Raw genomic sequence first — 19,056 nt, 5'->3', positions numbered from 1 at the left:
TTTACTCTCTCTATCTGCTATTTTCAATTCCTTATTATTTATAACAATAATATTTACGAAATTATATTTCTTCCGTAAAACTGTGAAAGTCTAGCTAAAATTAGACCATTAGTTAGTAATTAGAAATTTAGAACTATTTCAAGATACCTTAGTCCTCTTGGATCATCAACTAGCTAGTGTAATTAATTAGAACTATTTCCTTCTCCATCAAAGATTATAATTTCCTATAGACCTTTTTCCAAAATGCATGCAATCGACATGCCGTTAAATCTCTTAGTTGTTTAGTATTATTGTGGGTGTTATTAGTTTACATGTAATCTACTCGAAGTCTAAACATTATTTTCTTTAAAAATATCATCATGCAATACTAAAATATGCTATCATATTTTAGTTCGTTTAATCTTAAGATACCAGATATTGAAAAACGATCTTTTATATATATATGCCTTGCTCGCATGTATTTTAGTATGTGATTTTGTTCTAAATGAAAGAGAATTAAATTGAGCTGAACTACAAACTCTACAGGAGGGCTAAATAAGTTAGGGTAAGAAAAAATATTCTATCTATATTTAAGGTTGTCTAACTTTTCTTCTTGTGGGAATTACCAATTTGCGCGGTTGTATGAAGAAAATATATATATAAGGGGGACAAGGGCTGCCAAAGGAGCGTTTTCTTCATTTGTTTTTAAATTGCTAAAGTGGAATGAAAAATACAATCTATTAAAAAGTTTTATATTTCTTCAGTACCTCTCGAGCCCATGTAGGGAATTACGATAAATACCACATAGTGATTTTGAGGAACCCTCAAGTTTCTTTCAGTCGTTTTCTTCTCTCCCCATCACTATTTGATCCGAGCCTACGTACCACTTATCACAATTTTTACTTAATTTATATTAAATTTTTCATTTAAAAAACAAATTTGGTGGTCACACACACCACCCAAAGCCTATCAACATCCGTGTCGGCAAAATACCACAAAACCTTTAAATCTCGACATGTATATCTCCATTAAAAAACACATATGTAACCAGTTATACGTATAAATACAGTTGACAACTCTTGTAACATATATATCGAAAATGTACGTGAGACAAGTTTAGTGGAAACTGGAAAAGAGGTCTATGGCCGAGTTTGGTGGGTGAGGCTGACAATGCTACGTCACACTCCAACCGTCCGTATTCTCGTTTCCCAATCTTTACTAGGGCTGACGTCATACTCCTTCGAATCATCTCCATTGTCTTAAAAGGAAGAAAAGACATTCGGACAAGTTCTTAGAATGATGTCAAAAAGTATATGTAACACATGAAAAAAAAATGTATGTATTGATGTAAGTAAGAAAATATGGAAAAAAATAATAAGACTGTTTATGCCATTGGAAAGGAAAAAGACCATAGTATCCCGTATCATCCGATCCAGGCAAAATGGTAAAAAAAATCCATTTTAATTACTACAAGTGAACGAAAGTCTGAAACTAAAATATTAAACTAGAAATATTATATATGTGTATACTGTACATGTATAGTATCTGTTCATAACAAAATATTTCAGAGAAATCAATATACAACCTTCAAAACTTTCATTTAAAAGTAAAAGACCAGAAACTAGCGATTTATTATCTTCTACATGGATTCTTTTACTGTGTCTACATGTTCACTTTTGGACTGCATATGAGACATGTATGGGCCTAGCCCAGTATAAACAACAAAACTTTGCTGTCATTACAATAACTCTCTACTTAAATTTAATTTTAAATTTAAAAATCAATCATTAGGTTAGGTGGTTTGCCCCAAGTTCAGCTTTTGCTTGTTTAAGGTTTTGTATTTTGATTCGTTGTTACTTGTCTTGGCCAATAAAGATAGGATTACATTTCAAACTCAAAATAGTTTAAGAAAATCCACACGTGATGTGATGTAAATTATTAAATAATCTCATCCTATAAGTTTGTTCTTACTTCGTTATAGATTAGACTAGAGCCTAGTAGTGATCTACCTCTTGCTTCATTGATTCGACCCCAATTTTCCCGACAAGACGTCTTTTGATTAGATTAGACAATTGAACAATAACGAAGGATTTCTTACAGTAACCTAGCTATTAAGGCTTTGATGGGACTTATGTACAAGATTATTCGATTAAAACATAAGTGTGTCCTAAATCCTAATGAGCCAAATTATAAATAGTTATACTCCTACCATCCTAGAAAGAAGGACCAACCCATGGAAATGAATCAATTGAATTATAGCTATTTTCAACTATTAAGTATAAAGGGAATGGATAATGTCAAAAGACAAATGCTATAATTGGCCATAATTGCAAATCATATCTCCTTAATTCCAACCGTATTGCGTGCATATTATTATTAACAAAGCTAATAGGTTCGTTGGAAAGTTCTGTTTGTTTGCCACGACTTATGCAGGTAAAAATTAAACCCAAAGGAGCCAAAAAAAATACTCGTAATAATTTGTAAAAAGAAAGCTAAAAGGTTAAAGCACTGCTACCAAAACCTATATTAGAAAATAAACTTACATAAAGTAGATTATTGGATTCCAAGAGGAATTCTACTTTTTCTTCTTAACATGTTTTTCAATTATTTGCCCTTTTTTTCTTTTTCTTTTTTTCTCTCTACTATTCAAAGAGGATTTGAAGCTACAAACCCCCCAATTGAAGAATATGTTAATGTTTTAGTCAAATTACATTTTGGTTTCTTCCTACTTATTTGACGGTTGATGCAATTATTGGAATATGTTGTTTAAAGCTTTCATAATAAACCTGCAGCTAATTCATTATACTAGACTAGCCGACTAGAGATCATTGGTTGAAGTTTTCGTTCAATTTGAGATAAAAAATGATTTAAATGTTGGTTATGAAACATTAAAAAATGAACGGCTGGTACTATCAACAGAACATGTTTTGAGTTTTAATAATGATTTTGTGTCTTTGTGAGTGATGAGCTATTTCATCATACTCAGGTAGGATCGGTAGTCGAAGTTGTGGTTTGGTTGTTGTGTTCATGGTCCGGTTCAATTTGGAATAAACAGTGATTTACTGTAAATACAATGACATTCGATTCTATTCCGTTAAACTCGTTTGTTTCTTTTTTTGGGTGCAATCGGAAAACAAAAACATATCATACTTTAAAAACTGGTAAAAAGAAACTTAAGATTTGTTGATTACAAACTTTTATAGTTTTATTAATATTGATTTCTATATATTATTTATTTCAGTCACTGAGAATATTACAAATATTTGAATTATTTGTATAGGTGAGCTAAAAAAAGAGACGGGTTTCACAAGAATTTCTAAAATCTCTGTACTTGCATTTTTTAATAGTTTTAAGGAACAAATATAAGGGTAGAAAGAAACATGATACGATCGATAATGCTGACATTTTTAATAGATGTAAAGTTTGATTATATTGAGAAGTTTAGGCAACATAAAGTATTCTTGGTTCAACACCAAGACGACTTACAGTTTTTTCCTTCTCCATTATCTCCAGTAACACATTGATTATGCACGCACCAAAAGAGCATGTAACATGGAAATATATGAGCATTTCTAATCATTTTGACTTGATATATGATAGAAATTACTAGGAATTTACCTCGAGATCGTTCTAGAATATCTATTAGTCATACTATTAACTCCATCAATATCCAAATCAGTGGAAAAGTCTTCTTTTGTTATATTCAGAGCATCTGGTAGTCCCACCATCAACCTGCAGAAGTCAATTTGACATAAAGATTAGTCCAACAAGAAAGATATTTATAAAATTACCTACGAGGCAACCTTTCTAATGATAGCCTCATCAAGGTCAAAATGTCTTTGTTGCTGCAAGAACCAGAACATGGTCCTTTTCCTTTGTCTTCAGACCGTCCCAGAATATCACAAACTCATTTTTCATCTTATGCATCGCCTGATGTATGCAAGCAGAAAAAAAAGAAAACAAGGAAGCGAGCAAGCAAGCAAATAAGCAAGCAAGCAAACAAGCAATGAATGAATGCAGAAGTAAGGAAGCAATTATGAATGTGCAAGGCAATCAAATATGCAACTATCCATGTATGTATGTATTTTATGTATGTATGTATGCATATATGTATGTATGCATGTATGTATGTATGCATGTATGTATGCATGGATGTATGTATGCATGGATGTATGCATGCATATATGATGTATGTAGAATGCAAGGACACATGAATGTATGTATGTATGTATGTATGTATGTGCGAATAAATGCATGTAACTATGTAATTATAGGCATTCTTCAATTATCGCCAACAATCAATCCATACTTCTCTGTTTTCTGATTTTGAATCCACATTATATGCTCTTGAATTTGCAGCTGCAGAAGAAACGACACATGACATCAAACTTCAAAAAGGCAAGAACAAAAACCAAAAGACCAAGAAGAAGAAAGATAGTTGTACCTAAGAGCCGCTTCCTTGATTACACATAACACTATAATGAATCAGAACCACACTTATATGATATCACCATCATCATGTAACTGAATAATAAGAACAATGAGTAAATATTTCCAAACACTATGAAAACTTGATCGAATCCGAATTTTTAATAACAATGAGTAAAATACACAAAAAAATGTGAAAAAAATATTTACCGATGTAGAGAAGAAAAGCGTCTCTTTCTCCTTTTCATCAACCAAAGAAGAGTTTAATCAAATCTGTAGCATAAAAAAAAAATATATGTATAAACCAGAAGAATCAGAACAAGAATCAAACCGGTGATTCAGAACAAAATCTAAACCAAGAAACAGAGCACCACAAAACTACTTCATCTTCGATCACCTAAACCACAAAACCTAAACCTAAAACAGATCTTCTATTTCAGTATCCCCGATCGTTATCAAAACCAAATCAAACAAATCACAAATCGGTAAAAACTATCTTCGATAGTATTGATGATGAACCTAACAGAATCGATCGAAACAAATGAAAGCAAGATGATCAACGTATCGATGATACAAATTAAGAAACAGTAACAGAAAACGAGAGACGCTGTAAAAAAGAAACAATCAAATAAAGTAACAAAGAAACACAATTCATAAACAGATTAATCGAGGATTCAAAATCATCGTAATTGCCTCGACTCGACGAACACTAAATTCGAGGGTTTGATCTCTCGTGTAACTGATCTTAGAATCTTTAGCCGAATTTAGATCGGTGGAGTAAGCAAGACCATCGGAAAAATATATTCCGGTTCTTCAACCTCTCCAGATAACCAGATGCAGAGATGTGAGAAATTAGGGTTTTTATAAAACAATGAGATACTAGGTAGTAACCCGTGCTATAGCACGGATAAAATATTTTATATAATTATATTATTTTAAATATCTAATTTATGTTTGGTTTTACTTTGGATTATTACACGTATATAATATATAATCTAGAGGAACGGGAAACACGTCCTTGTCCCGTTTTATCATGTCCCGTTCCATCTCCTATCTTCTCATATCCATCATAATTTTTTGTCTTATTGTAACGCTCCGATCATCACCTTAGTGGGCCCACTCATATCCATTCCCGATCCATAGGCCCACCTCGCTTAGTGGGCCCACATCCATTCTCGGCCAGTAGGCCCATCCATATCCAACAGTCGATTTGTTACGTCCAGGAGGCTTTAAAGATTTATTTACCATCCCTACAAATTACCACATGATCTTTCCATGTGTTTTGTCTCCACTCGCACAGTTTCGACAATCACTTTCCGGATGGTCACCCATCCTGAAACTACTCCAGCTCAAACATGCTTAACTTTAGAGTTCTCTCAGGACCTTTGACCGAAAAGAAAACTGCACTTTGGTGACATAGGTGACCAAATCAATTTTTTTAAACATCTCCGCAAACCGGGATGTCACAATTATGATCATTCTCTTTTACATAATTACTTGGTAGACAATATTTTTAATAGAGATTAGGTAAGAAATTTAGATGGGATACCCATATTCTTCTTGAATATATTTTTTATTTATTTAGTTAGTTTTTACTATCAAAAAAATACAATATTAACAAACTATCTAACTGTTTTAAAAAAATACTAAAATATTGAAGTTACCCGTTCCAAAGTGAAGAATTACTTCACGAAATATATAAAATCTCCATTTGAATATTTTCAACCAAAATTTCAAAATATCCATCTCATATTAGTTCTTTATATGTCACATAGTGATTTTTTTTAAGAAAATCGTTTAAGTGCAATCTTTTCTATTATACGAATTACCCATTTCCATTGCATATCCAAAAAGACAGTGGCTTTCAACAAAGACAGTGATGATGAATCAAAAAGTTTTTAATCATGGACTGCTGATTGTGGAAAAATAAGAGACTTATTTGTCATTTTTTTTGGTCATCAGATATAACCAAAAATAGTTTGAGAATCGAAATTAACCAAGAACAATAATAAACACCAACAACATTATTCATCAACATGCACTTGATCATGAAGCCAAGATGGCCCACAGTGCTAAATATGACTAAAATCTACCATTTCTCGTGACACTACTCGCGATAACAATCGTCACTTTATTCGCCGGAACAGCCACCTTATGAAAGTCTCTACAATTGAAGCCATCCAGCCACCTTATTCTCATATTTATTTATGGTTTTGTTTTTTTCTTCTTTCAAATTTTTGACAAACATTAATAACATGATGTCGTGTTTTTTTTTTACTTAAATCTTTCATATAAATTAATTTAGTATTAAATTTTCTCATATAAATTTTAAATTTGAAAAAATGAGTTAGAATCTTATTATTTTAAATATATAAAACTATTTGTAAGATATTGATAATAAATATAAATATTGGATTTCAATTTCATTTTAGTTTGAATTATTGTTCATATAAATCCAAACATATCTACTTTGTAATAGGAAACATTTCCCGTCTCGTTCCATCCCATCCCGTCCCATCCTGTCCCGTCTTGTCTTTCTCTCTTTATCCATCATAATTTTTTTGTCCTATGATCGTTCTCTTTCAATAAATACTCATTAAGCAATGTTTATTAATATGTATTCGGTAAGAAATTTAGACATAATAATCGAATTCTCCATTGTATATTTAATTTTTAGTTAGGTAGTAAAATTATCCAAAAACAAATTATAATTCTGAAAAACATCTAATTATTTTGATTAGAACTAAATTAGCTGTAGAATTACGGGAAGTAACATCAAAATTAAGATCCCAATACAATAAAAGAAAAACCCGTGCTACAGCATGGGACAAAATATTTTTATAAACGTTATTTTTCATGTAAATTAAAAAAAAAAACCCTAGTAAAATACATCCTATCCTGTCCTGTCCCCTCATGTCCCAACCCATCTCCTCTCGTTCCGTCTCATCTGTTTCATATCGTCTCGTCTCATCCAGTCTCGTCTTGTCCCATATCTATCAAAATTTTTTGTCTGATGTTCTTTCTCCTTTAAATAACTACTCGGTAGACAATTTTACTAAACAGTTTGGGTAAGAAATTGGGATAGCAGAGTTCTCCATTGAATATTTTTTTATTTAGTTAGTTGAAATTATCTAAATTTATAATTTTTCAAAAAGATAATTGTTTTCAAAATTAGCAAAATTTTCAAAAATCCCATTCCAAAGTGGTGAAAATTAGTGAAAATTTGACAATTGAATTTATTTATCTATATTTTCTGATTTGTACTTTTATCTAAAATTTATGTCTCTCTTTTTCTAAAAAAATTGATCAAAATATTTTTTTTCATTATTCGTATTACCCATTTCAGTTTACTTATACTATTTCAGTATATGTACTTAATTAGTAAATTAAATTACTTGAAAACACTGATAAAACATATATTTAGTCAAATAATTAACATTTTAGGTTGTAAAACTTTAATTGTCTAATATTAATATTTTTCACAAAAATTAGGTTGCCATTCTTTTAAGGTGTTTTGTTAATATTTTGGTGTATATGTAGAATTCTCCAACCCGTACAGAAAATAAATATGATCATCATCTTCATCAGCTGGAAAATATACATTTTTTGCAATCCATCCATAATAATCAAGCACAAACCATGTTTGTTAAAAATGTTAAAGTAATTTTGTTACATGGTGTTAAATCTCATCCCGTCCCATCGCTTTCCGTCCCGTCCTATCCATCCTGTTAGAAATTTTATGTCCCATAACCATTTCTTTTTAAATAATTACTCATATAATAATTTATTAATAAATTTTGACTAAAAAAATTAGGCAAAATACATGTATTCTCCATATGAGTGTTTAATATATATATAGTTACAATTCCGTTTGGGCTGAAATTTTTGTTTTCAAATATGTTTTAGAAGAATTTTATTTTAAATTGTGAAAATTATTGACCATGTATCTCTACTTAATTACATTTCCATAATTTTCGTTTTGTTTTAGTTACAAAAATATTTAATATATGGCAAAAATGTAATTCATACATTTAAGCATAATAAATCATGTTATATGAGAAATAATTGTATCAATTAATACTTGCATAATCATTAATGTACTTTCCAGTTTCCATGATATTAATAGCATATTTTCTAATCCAACTTTTGATTCAATTTTGGTTAAAATTGTATAAGATGTAAGTACACTGTTTTCTCAAATTATCCATTTCTGTCTCACGTCCACTATTTTTCATCTTAATATCATTAATAGATTGGAATTTTAATCATAATTTAATTTACATGTTCTGATATGAAATTATGTGCATAAATAGTAATATATTTCTGATGATATTAAGAGTATATTTATATATAAAATTAATCTTATGACTAAAGATTTTCATTCCATCTTTTGATTCAATTTCAGTTATCTTCTGAGTCTAAAATAAAATCCAAATGATATTATTTAATGTTTTTTTGAATATTTTGTTAATAAATAAAGTTATCTTAAATAAAATCCAAATGATATATGTTCTCCAAACATATCCCTACTATTAAAATTAATGTAATGAATTATTATGACTGCTTGTATATTAAAAAAGTCTGTAATTTTAGAAAATTTATTTGCTTATAATTTTTTCAATGAAGTTCATCAAAGTTAGAGATAAAAAGCTGGTATTTGTTTAACTCATGCTTTAGACGAAAAAATATCTTAAAATCCATTCCAACAAAATAAGAGAGGATTGTATTAATCAAATACATAATTGAATAACAGCAGTCAAAACTCTTTGAAAATCTATTGGATCGATAAACCAATCTCTGTTTTCATCAATGACATCAAAAGCTTGCTTCACTTCCTCCAACTCCAAGCTTGGCTCTTTCTCTTCAAACAGATTGGAAAGCTCCTCGGAACTGTTTGATAAAAATATGTTGTATGTTTTTATGTAGATATTAGTGTTAAACTGTTAATGTGTGTCGCAAATTGAAACACTAACCTGTGACTGAAAATGGAGCCGGGAAGACGCAAAGCAACAAAAGTAGACCGAGTACATGAGGTAATAGTGAAGAACACTTCTTTCTCATCTTTCTCTGTGTCATATGTTATTGACCTTCGGAAACACATTGCTGGTGCTGAAGAAGAGGCCAGAACCTGGAGAAAAATGCTTAAGCAAAAGAAACTCATCTGAAAAGACATATGACGAAGAAGCTGATCAGACCAAACACAGGGAAAGAAAAAAAAAGGACTGGTTATGTCAAAGCTTAGACACAACACCATCCACAACAATTTTAGTAAGCTCCCGACGCAGAATCTTGCAAGCAGGATCTTTAGAAAGCGACTCATCTTTTTTTTTTTTTTTGGTACGGAGCAACCTACGCAAGACACAAATTACATAAGCGAACCAAAACATCAACTCTATTAACATGTATTGGAAACTGTGAACACTCAAAGTAAGTGTCTACCTTGCATAAGAGAGATGATGATCCATAATACTATGGCACAAACCATGGGTTAACAGTTTCCTACTGGTTCTAATAGTGAATGTAAACGGATTGAAAAGCCAAACCATTACAGAATAATGTATGTACATATCTTCTCAGGCACCTTACGTTCTTTCAAAATAGTAAGGATAGCCTACCCACAAATATGAAACATGAAAATAAAATTCAGAATGACCAAAGAACAAATCATCAAACAAATCAGAAGCTGAGAAGAGAAACTTTCCAAGTGACCAATGAAAGAAAGAATTACGAGTTAGACATTGTTTAGCAAAGGCGAATATCGGTATGTGGTTCTCTTGTAAGGAGATTCACCAGATGCCATCAACAAAGCAGCATTAAAAAAAAACAATGTAATAAACATCAATGTACCGAACCTCCATGAGAGCATCTTGCCATTCTCCATAGACAATCAAAAAGACTTGGAAAAACATGGAGAATACCAGCAGAAACCGGAAACTCATCCCTACAAATCAGAACTCAAAAACCCCAAATTTATATTCCTAATTGCAAAGAAGAAGCAACGATGTCGAAGTTCAACAGCTCCAAGACTGTACTATGCAATTAACAGTCTAATTACAGAGAGATTTGTGTCATTCATTCCATCTTTAAACTTTTTACAGATCCTAAAAAGAGAAAGGGAACATTGAGAGAAACGAAATACATACATTTCGGTGGTTCATCATCAGTGTTCTCTAAACCACGTCTTCTGAGTCTTCAAACCTTGACTCATAAACTTAGGCCCTTGAAATTTTACGTTCTTCAAGGCGTTTACAATGATGATTGAAGTCGCCGGTGTATGCTTCTCCTCCCGGACATCTCCGATCCAACCTTTTTAAAAAAAAAAACAGATCGAGAGCAATGAGCGCTACTTCTCTCTCTTTATATATATATATATATATATATATATATAGCAGAAGAAGAACAATACTACGGAATAAAGCAAAATATAATCAAGTTTCATCTGCAAACATTGACAAAATCCAAACCAAAAATTAAATCAGAATTACTCATCCATAATACAAACAGATCTCGCAAAACATATCTTACATATCTATTAGTGAACGAAAGAAAAAGAAGCAATTAGAATACAAAAAACTGATCTTACATATTGTCGAAAGAGACATATCTCTATGTACTGCAGCAATCCAGAACCTCTTCCTCTATGCTTTTGCTAAAAATAGAGAGAGAGGCGAGAGAAAAAGAAGAATCTGAGTAAGGGTTTTGTTTTTTGTAAGAGATTAAAAGGATCTCAAAATATACGGTCAGGATTTTAAAAAACTTAGAGAATGAATGGCTGAGATTATAACATGAAACGAGTCAAATTACTGGATTAAATGACCCGCGTGTTTATCCGTTTTTCAGTAAGGGTTTAATGACAATTTTATCCTGCACGAAAAATATTAAAATGGTCATAATTGCAATGGCATTGTATTGTAAATTCTTACAGAACTAAGGTTTTTTTCAGGCAATATTTTACGATTAATAGTAGGGATATGAGAGAAAAAAAACTTCCGTTAGAGTATATATAAATTTCAAAATTTGAAAAAGAGAGAGATCCCAAAATAAGATCCGTTTCGATAACCTAAACAAAAATTTCAAATTCCATCTTTGTAGTACATGTCATAATTGTCATGTGCAAGTTCGATTATAAAACCAGGTTTGTAATCTTTTTTGGTTTAAACCTTTAACCGTGATGTTAACCACCGTGATCTCATAAATAATTTTAGATTGGTTCAGGTTGGTTTAACATGTGACCTTAATTCTAACAAGTTCTCTAACCCAATTAGATCGAAGTGACTATATATGAATCTCGTCTCTTCCCAAATTACGCATTCTCAACCTAAAATGTGATTTGATTCAACCATTTAATAATGTTTTGATGTAGACAATGGTGTTCAAGTTGTGTATAAGCATGTATTAAACATAGAATGATATTGAGATAAACGTTTTATATATATAACAGCCATTACATGTTGAAGCTTCCATAGAACACAAACCAAGATTATGAAGCTAAACGTGCTACAAGTAAATGATTCATCATTCATGCTTGATTAACCTGAGGTTCAAGAAGCAAGTAAGTCTGTGTATGAGTTTTTGACAAGAACGTTCTTGATAAGATCAATGGGAAACTGAATTCAAAGCGATTCAAGGAAAAGGGAGAAGAGTCTCTATTTTCTCAAAGCCAAAGGTGTCTTACACAAGGGAAATAAGATCCTATTTATAAAGCTCCAACTACTAAAAGCCTAAAACCTAATTCAAAGGATCAAGAACTAAAACTAAAAGTACTTCAAAAACTTTATTAAAGCAAACTTCTTGAAGCCTTGTATTGGTAGGATTGAATCGTCTTCTCATTTTGGCATAGACTCAAGCTGAGGAACCGAAAAGATTCCAGTCATTGACTTTGAAAGTAGAGAGTGATTGTTTAATGACATCACGCATTGGCATTTTTCCAGACTGTGAAGCTGGGACAGCTAAACCAGATCCCACAGCATCCGCGCTCTCGCTCAGAGGGCTGCACAATACGCAAACACGTGAGACAAAAAGACATGTTCAAACAATAACAACAAAAACAACACCAGCAACAACGACAACAAAGCTATTGATTTCCTCGTTCTGTATCAAAACGATGCAATGTCATATTCAATTGTTGGCAAGTTGCAACATAACTGAGTGACTCAAAATTTAACGTTTGTGAGACTTACTTTATCAGAATAGGTTCATATGCAGTCACCAAGACATCTGTATCAACTCCCTTAAGACGCAGATTTGCCACATATACCTGCAGAATAAACCATCACATAAGACCAGAGGTGTCTCAAGAAACAAACTTATGGAAAAAGGTACAGAACAAGGATAAGCTTAATTACCCTCACTAGGTTTTGTGCTTCTCTTCCCTGTCTTCCTTTGGATATAGCCTGTAATGATCCGTTTGTTAGAGAAAAACAAATAGAAAGGAAAACTTACCATTAAAATCATGTGAATGGACCTTACCATCTCTCCAATAGCGGTAGTTGCAACAGCAGGGATGTTTCTGTACGACAGTCCAGGCGCCTCAATGACCTCTGATTGCTCAATCAACTGAAAATAACACGACAATATTACTAGATTATCTTCAAAAAATACACCAGTATTAGTCTGTTTCGACTAATTTCAGAGACTGAACTAACTAAAAAACAGCCTCAAAAGGGTTCAACTTTGAGAAATCTATAATGTTTAAAACATTTTGTAATCAAGAAACTCTAGAGACATATACACTAGTTCTTGAAATTGATTTGTCTTCCAAAAACATATAAAGAAGAGTTCTAGTGTAGTGGTGTTACCTGAAATCCTTCAGCATCTTGCTCACGCGCAAGATCGTTAAGGAACCAAGAAGCACTGCCAATGTCACCAACCTCAGTCTTGAAATCTAGCAACTCAAATATCAAACTCTCATCCCTTGAAGGATCCACAAACACTTCCTGTAAAAACCAATAATTTAAACAGCAAAGGACTGTTCTTACAACACATCTTTAATTAGAAAACAATGTTCGAAATCTTTGAACAAAGAAAGAACCAAACCTGATGATCTGGAACTTGTCGGATATCACTCACATCCTGAAGATTCAGGAAACCGTGAATTACAATTAGCAGCGGAAAAAAGAAGAAAAGGGTTATATTGAGAGATTAGAGAACCTCAAATCTTTGAGGGAAGACAGTGGAGATAGCGCCACCAAACAAAGGTCTCATTGAACACAACTCACTAGACATGTTTTTGCTACATTCACAAAAACAAAATCCTCGAAAAGATTAAAACTTGACAGAGAAAAAAAAAAAAATTTGCTATATAACCACCAAACACTAGACTACTACTAATACACTCAGACTCAGATCATAATTACAAACAACAACAAAAATCCTAAATTTGGGATTAAAGAGAAGAAAGAAGAGTACCAGTGGATCGATGTTATCTGGAAAGTAAAAGGGCAAGAAGAAAAATCCAAGTTGCAGAGAAATCAAAAAATTGAAGTTAAGAGTATTTATATCAGTCGGAATCAAAAAGAAGCGTTGCTTTGACGTCCGAACAAGAAGCGTTAAATTTACGCAAACAAGAAACTATATTAGCCTTTTAAAAAAAAAAACCCATTTTAATTGAGAATTAAAAAAAAAAAAAAAAGAAACCCAACAATTATATATACTCTAAGGTGAAAAATATATAACAAAGATAAAAAATTGCTGGGAGAGATCAAACGAATGGACAAAATAAAATTACCGGAAATATTTCACTCAGAAACAGATGACAAAATTCGAAAAAGCAAGAACGATTTTAGGAGTGTGTTTGTGTTCTTCTTCTTCTTCAATGTCTACCGAATAAGAAGCAAAAAGTGACGGCTTCCCTTGAAACGGAATCGTTTTACTTGACGAATGTTTTTAACTCAGGCCCGTCTGTTTAACGGTTTAAAAGCCCGTTTACGCATTTTATTATTATATACAGTGTGTTAATGTGTTTGATCGATCTAGGAATCGAACCAAGGGGGATGAAGTAACAAAAGAGGTAATCAAAACCACTGGGATAAGAAGACAATTACGTAAAAAAAGAAATTTTGTTTTTTTGGTTCCGCTCCATTGCTTTCATCAGCCTATTATCATCATCATCTTCAACCTTCACAAAATTCTTCTTCTCCCTTCTTCAACATCACAAAAACCTAACCTCCGATTTCTTCTGATTCCTCCTCCTCGATTCAAAGCTAATTAAGGTTTAATCAATTCTTCGATCTCTGTTCCTGCTTTGTTTCTATATATGTATATTTTTTTCTCTTTGAAGTGATTTTGTGATTCTCTTTGTTTTTTGGGTTTCCGATTTCAGTTCCCCAACATCATGAGTAATCAAAGGAAGAGAAATTTCCAGATTGAAGCGTTTAAACAACGAGTCGTGGTTGATCCAAAATACGCCGATAAGACTTGGAAGATCCTCGAACATGCGATTCATGAGATTTACAATCACAACGCTAGTGGACTCAGTTTCGAAGAGCTTTACAGGTTTCTACATCTTCCCTTCTTTTGATTTTTTTTTACCTACTTGTACTTGTTGTTGTTGTTCTGAAGCTGTGTGTTATTTCTGATTCAGAAACGCATACAACATGGTTCTACATAAATTTGGTGAGAAGCTTTATACTGGACTTGTTACCACTATGACGTTTCATCTCAAAGAGATATGTAAGTCTATTGAAGAAGCTCAAGGAGGTGCTTTTTTAGAATTGCTTAATAGGAAATGGAATGATCACAACAAAGCTTTGCAGATGATTAGGGATATTCTCATGTATATGGATCGGACTTACGTTCCGAGTTTGAAAAAGACTCATGTTCATGAGCTTGGACTTCATCTTTGGAGGGATAGTGTTTTGCATTCGAGCAAGGTTCAGACGAGGCTTTTGGATACGCTTCTTGATTTAGTTCATAAGGAACGGACTGGTGAAGTTATAGATAGGGTGTTGATGAGGAATGTGATTAAGATGTTTATGGATTTGGGTGAATCTGTGTACCAGGAGGATTTTGAGAAGCCGTTTTTGGAAGCTTCTGCTGAGTTTTACAAGGTTGAGTCTCAGGGTTTTATTGAGTCTTGTGATTGTGGTGATTACTTGAAGAAAGCGGAGAAGCCTTTGACTGAGGAAGTAGAAAGGGTAGCTCACTATTTGGATGCCAAGAGCGAAGCGAAGATTACTAGTGTTGTTGAGAGAGAGATGATTGCCAACCATGTGCAGAGGCTAGTTCACATGGAGAATTCGGGTTTGGTTAATATGCTTTTGAATGATAAGTATGAGGATATGGGTAGAATGTACAGCTTGTTCCGAAGGGTTAGTAATGGTCTTGTTACAGTTAGAGATGTTATGACTTTGCATCTTAGGGAGATGGGAAAACAGCTGGTTACTGATCCAGAGAAATCAAAGGATCCGGTTGAATTTGTGCAGCGGTTACTTGATGAGCGGGATAAATATGACAAAATCATCAACTTGGCGTTCAGCAATGATAAGACATTCCAGAATGCTTTGAATTCTTCGTTTGAGTATTTCCTCAACTTGAACACCCGTTCTCCTGAGTTTATCTCATTGTTTGTTGATGATAAGCTACGAAAAGGACTGAAAGGTGTGGGAGAGGAGGATGTGGATCTTATTCTTGATAAGGTGATGATGCTGTTCCGCTACTTACAGGAGAAGGACGTTTTTGAGAAATACTACAAACAGCATCTGGCGAAAAGGCTTTTATCTGGAAAGACTGTGTCGGATGACGCAGAGAGGAATCTGATAGTGAAACTGAAGACAGAATGTGGGTATCAGTTCACTTCGAAATTGGAAGGTATGTTCACTGACATGAAGACTTCACACGACACACTGCTAGGATTTTATAATAGCCATCCCGAGCTTTCAGAAGGACCAACACTTGTCGTTCAGGTTCTCACGACCGGTTCTTGGCCCACGCAGCCAACCGTTCAATGTAACTTACCTGCAGAAGTTTCTGTTCTGTGTGAGAAGTTCAGGTCATATTACCTCGGGACTCACACTGGCAGGAGATTATCTTGGCAAACCAATATGGGCACAGCAGATATCAAAGCAGTGTTTGGAAAGAGTCAAAGGCACGAACTAAACGTTTCGACTTTCCAAATGTGTGTCCTTATGTTGTTCAACAACTCCGATCGACTAAGCTACAAAGAGATCGAACAGGCAACTGAAATACCCGCCTCAGATCTAAAGCGTTGCTTGCAGTCAATGGCATGTGTCAAGGGTAAAAACGTGCTAAGAAAAGAACCAATGAGCAAGGACATAGGAGAAGAGGACTCGTTCATTGTGAACGACAGGTTCACAAGCAAGTTCTACAAAGTGAAGATAGGAACGGTGGTGGTACAAAAGGAGACGGAACCAGAGAAGCAAGAGACGAGACAGAGAGTAGAAGAAGACAGGAAACCTCAGATCGAAGCAGCCATTGTGAGGATCATGAAGTCGAGACGAGTGTTGGATCACAACAACATAATCGCAGAGGTCATTAAACAGTTGCAGTCGCGGTTCTTGGCAAACCCGACAGAGATAAAGAAGAGAATAGAGTCGCTCATTGAACGCGACTTCTTGGAGAGGGATAGTACAGACCGGAAACTTTACCGCTATTTAGCGTAAAAAGTCTGGAGATGTATATGGTCTCTCTGTTTATTTTGCTTCGTTTTTTTTTCTGTAGTCTTGTAAGTTATAAACGTTTTGTTTCCATTGAAAACGTTTGCCTGTTATTGATCTAATATCAGACAAACCATAGTTGTGTTGCTTGGATGAGTTTCCTATTAGGCACAAGTCATATCTTACAGCGAGGAAGGCGGAGGCTGACATATATACTCCGGCTCAGCTTTTCTAGATGCGATAGTAGGCAAATCACTCAAACTTGAATTACAATTTTCTCGTCCAAACTTGCTATTTTAGGGCTATTGGATTCATAAAGCACCCACATTTAGTTTTTAATTATTATTTAGAAAACAAGAACGAAAAGTATTATTTAGTTCAGATTAGCAGCATTTTTCTTCCACTCACACCCTCATCAGCCATATGTTTATTTTTTATTGGTTAAATTTTGACACCCATTTCATGGTATTACCAATAGGAATGGTCTGAGTGGCGGCTTCCTCGTCGGCGGCTCCTGATTTCCTCCTTCTCAAGATAGACGACGAATTAGCGCTGTTCCCTGAAGAAGTGTTTCCTGAAGAAGTGTTCCCGGTAGATCTAGTGTTCCCGGAGGACAAAAAAAGAAGAAAAACCTGAAATTCTTTATTTATTAGATAAGAAGAATTATAATTAAATGTAAATTTGTTACGAAAAAATCAAATAAATAAAGGAAATATAAAAAAGAAAAGCTTATGTTGCTTTGCCGCCTGCACCGGTGGAGGCTTTGCCTTTGGGGTCCCTAGGGAGTATCTCCCCTCCGGCATCGTGGGGTTTTGTTTAAAGCACATATATGTGGCTTAGATATATATGTTAAAGTACAATTACGGTATGTAAGAACATAAAAGTAAACAAGACACAAGCTTTGTTTTGTTAGTCAGCATTTCTTATTGGTAAAGTATAAGTTTCCTTTTTTGGGTTCAAGAAATGGAGCAATTCTAATATATACTAGATATTCACCCGCGGTACACCGCGGGGATATATTGTCGTTTAAAAACTAAAATTTGTTTTTATTGATTATATTACATATATATATGTAAATAATATTTTTTGTATTTGTTGAATTAACTATAATTATATAGTGTATAATTTCCATTTACTATATGGTGTGGTTTATTATATATATCCTTAATGTTCATTAAATTTTATTTAGTCAACAAATAAACTATTTTTTAATTTTTTTATTTAATTTACAATGTAAAGATAATAGTATTACATAATATATTATAAATTTAAAATATATGACTATAATATAATTTGAATTTGTATTATTTGTTGTTTTATTCCTATATTATGTAAGATTTTTGTATTTAGAGTTGTGCAAGTCGATTAATTGATTCTTATTATGTAACACATCAATTGATTCTTATTAGTATTGTTTGAAAATTTTAATATTAGTAATATATTAGCTTCTAAAAACAATTCAATGGAAAAAAAAAGAAAAAAAAAATTGGGCTCGTTCGGGCCCAAAAATATTGGTCTGATGTCTTAATTGCAAGATGTATAAATGAAAAGGGCTTGGATCCTGATCTGTTAATAATATATAATTTTCAAACCCAATCCGATTTTTATTTTTTAAAACTAACTCAATGGCAGTCTTGTAAATAAGTGGCAAGTTCAGGATTTATTTCATAATTGTACTTAAAAAATGTATATATAGATGTTACCAAATCTCCTATATATTAATAGAGAAGCATTCTCAAAGAAAAAGCTGATGTGTTGCCTCACTTATAAATTTTCATATATAATTATGTTAATTTTCCATACATAAATTTATTAAAAATTAAACATAAATATCATAAACATTAATATTCTATTAGTCTTCAAGCTTTTGGGTAACAGGGCAAAGATCATAAAATTTTTCTAACTAAATTAAATTTTAAAACTTTTACTGATAATTGTATATTTTCCCGGTGAACTCTTTGGATTTGCAGACTTTCCGCGGACTTTTGGAAAAGAAGATAAAATATATAGTATTAAAATCATAAAATAAATTTGC

At 32.8% G+C, this 19,056-nt stretch overlaps 2 protein-coding genes and 1 long non-coding RNA gene across 13 annotated transcripts; 1 reads left to right on the top strand and 2 right to left on the bottom strand.

Moving 5' to 3' along the window:
- Positions 1 to 981: 981 nt before the first annotated feature.
- On the bottom strand, positions 982 to 11,125 carry LOC104788042 (uncharacterized). 8 transcript variants are annotated; one of them, XR_015557853.1, is made up of 7 exons: positions 5,101 to 5,300; positions 4,618 to 4,680; positions 4,424 to 4,503; positions 4,289 to 4,338; positions 3,598 to 3,711; positions 3,466 to 3,486; positions 982 to 1,237 (listed from the first exon to the last, which is right to left on the bottom strand). It is a non-coding gene; the product is annotated as an uncharacterized LOC104788042 (long non-coding RNA). The 8 variants fall into 8 exon arrangements; XR_015557851.1 differs by lacking the exons at positions 982 to 1,237; positions 5,101 to 5,300 and adding exons at positions 10,551 to 10,713; positions 10,991 to 11,119 and having other exon boundaries at positions 3,282 to 3,486; XR_015557854.1 differs by lacking the exon at positions 3,466 to 3,486 and having other exon boundaries at positions 5,101 to 5,280.
- Positions 11,126 to 12,029: 904 nt separating this feature from the next.
- On the bottom strand, positions 12,030 to 14,305 carry LOC104788040 (uncharacterized). 3 transcript variants are annotated; one of them, XM_010513719.3, is made up of 9 exons: positions 14,135 to 14,205; positions 13,816 to 13,832; positions 13,558 to 13,639; positions 13,444 to 13,479; positions 13,206 to 13,343; positions 12,877 to 12,963; positions 12,753 to 12,800; positions 12,588 to 12,664; positions 12,030 to 12,397 (listed from the first exon to the last, which is right to left on the bottom strand). In XM_010513719.3, the coding sequence occupies exons 3-9, from the start codon at positions 13,630 to 13,632 to the stop codon at positions 12,250 to 12,252; spliced, it is 609 nt and encodes a 202-aa protein (XP_010512021.1). In that variant the 5' UTR covers positions 13,633 to 13,639; positions 13,816 to 13,832; positions 14,135 to 14,205; the 3' UTR covers positions 12,030 to 12,249. The 3 variants fall into 3 exon arrangements, with proteins under 3 accessions (XP_010512021.1, XP_010512019.1, XP_010512020.1); XM_010513717.3 differs by lacking the exon at positions 13,816 to 13,832 and having other exon boundaries at positions 14,135 to 14,305; XM_010513718.3 differs by lacking the exon at positions 14,135 to 14,205 and having other exon boundaries at positions 13,816 to 14,001.
- A 43-nt stretch (positions 14,306 to 14,348) lies between these two features.
- CUL3B (cullin 3B) lies at positions 14,349 to 17,167 on the top strand. 2 transcript variants are annotated; one of them, XM_087451211.1, is made up of 4 exons: positions 14,437 to 14,618; positions 14,729 to 14,901; positions 14,990 to 15,078; positions 15,162 to 17,167. In XM_087451211.1, the coding sequence occupies exon 4, from the start codon at positions 15,162 to 15,164 to the stop codon at positions 17,025 to 17,027; it is 1,866 nt and encodes a 621-aa protein (XP_087307337.1). In that variant the 5' UTR covers positions 14,437 to 14,618; positions 14,729 to 14,901; positions 14,990 to 15,078; the 3' UTR covers positions 17,028 to 17,167. The 2 variants fall into 2 exon arrangements, with proteins under 2 accessions (XP_010512016.2, XP_087307337.1); XM_010513714.3 differs by having other exon boundaries at positions 14,349 to 14,618; positions 14,990 to 17,167.
- Positions 17,168 to 19,056: the final 1,889 nt, after the last annotated feature.

This window comes from Camelina sativa, chromosome 5 (assembly GCF_030686135.1).
Source record: "Camelina sativa cultivar CO46 ecotype springtype chromosome 5, ASM3068613v1".
Classification (NCBI taxonomy): Eukaryota; Viridiplantae; Streptophyta; class Magnoliopsida; order Brassicales; family Brassicaceae; genus Camelina; species Camelina sativa.
Note: the sequence above shows the minus strand (reverse complement) of the source record. Positions and strands in the feature narration are given on the sequence as shown.

Excerpts from the sequence above, each read along its gene's own strand:
- CUL3B (XM_010513714.3), top strand. The coding sequence starts at position 14,741 with ATGAGTAATCAAAGGAAGAGAAATTTCCAGATTGAAGCGTTTAAACAA. Across the intron at positions 14,902-14,989 it reads AGTTTCGAAGAGCTTTACAG|AAACGCATACAACATGGTTC; the intron begins GTTTCTACATCT and ends TTTCTGATTCAG.
- LOC104788040 (XM_010513717.3), bottom strand. The coding sequence starts at position 13,632 with ATGTCTAGTGAGTTGTGTTCAATGAGACCTTTGTTTGGTGGCGCTATC. Across the intron at positions 13,480-13,557 it reads TCTTCCCTCAAAGATTTGAG|GATGTGAGTGATATCCGACA; the intron begins GTTCTCTAATCT and ends CTGAATCTTCAG. Across the intron at positions 12,964-13,205 it reads AAGATGCTGAAGGATTTCAG|TTGATTGAGCAATCAGAGGT; the intron begins GTAACACCACTA and ends TGTTATTTTCAG.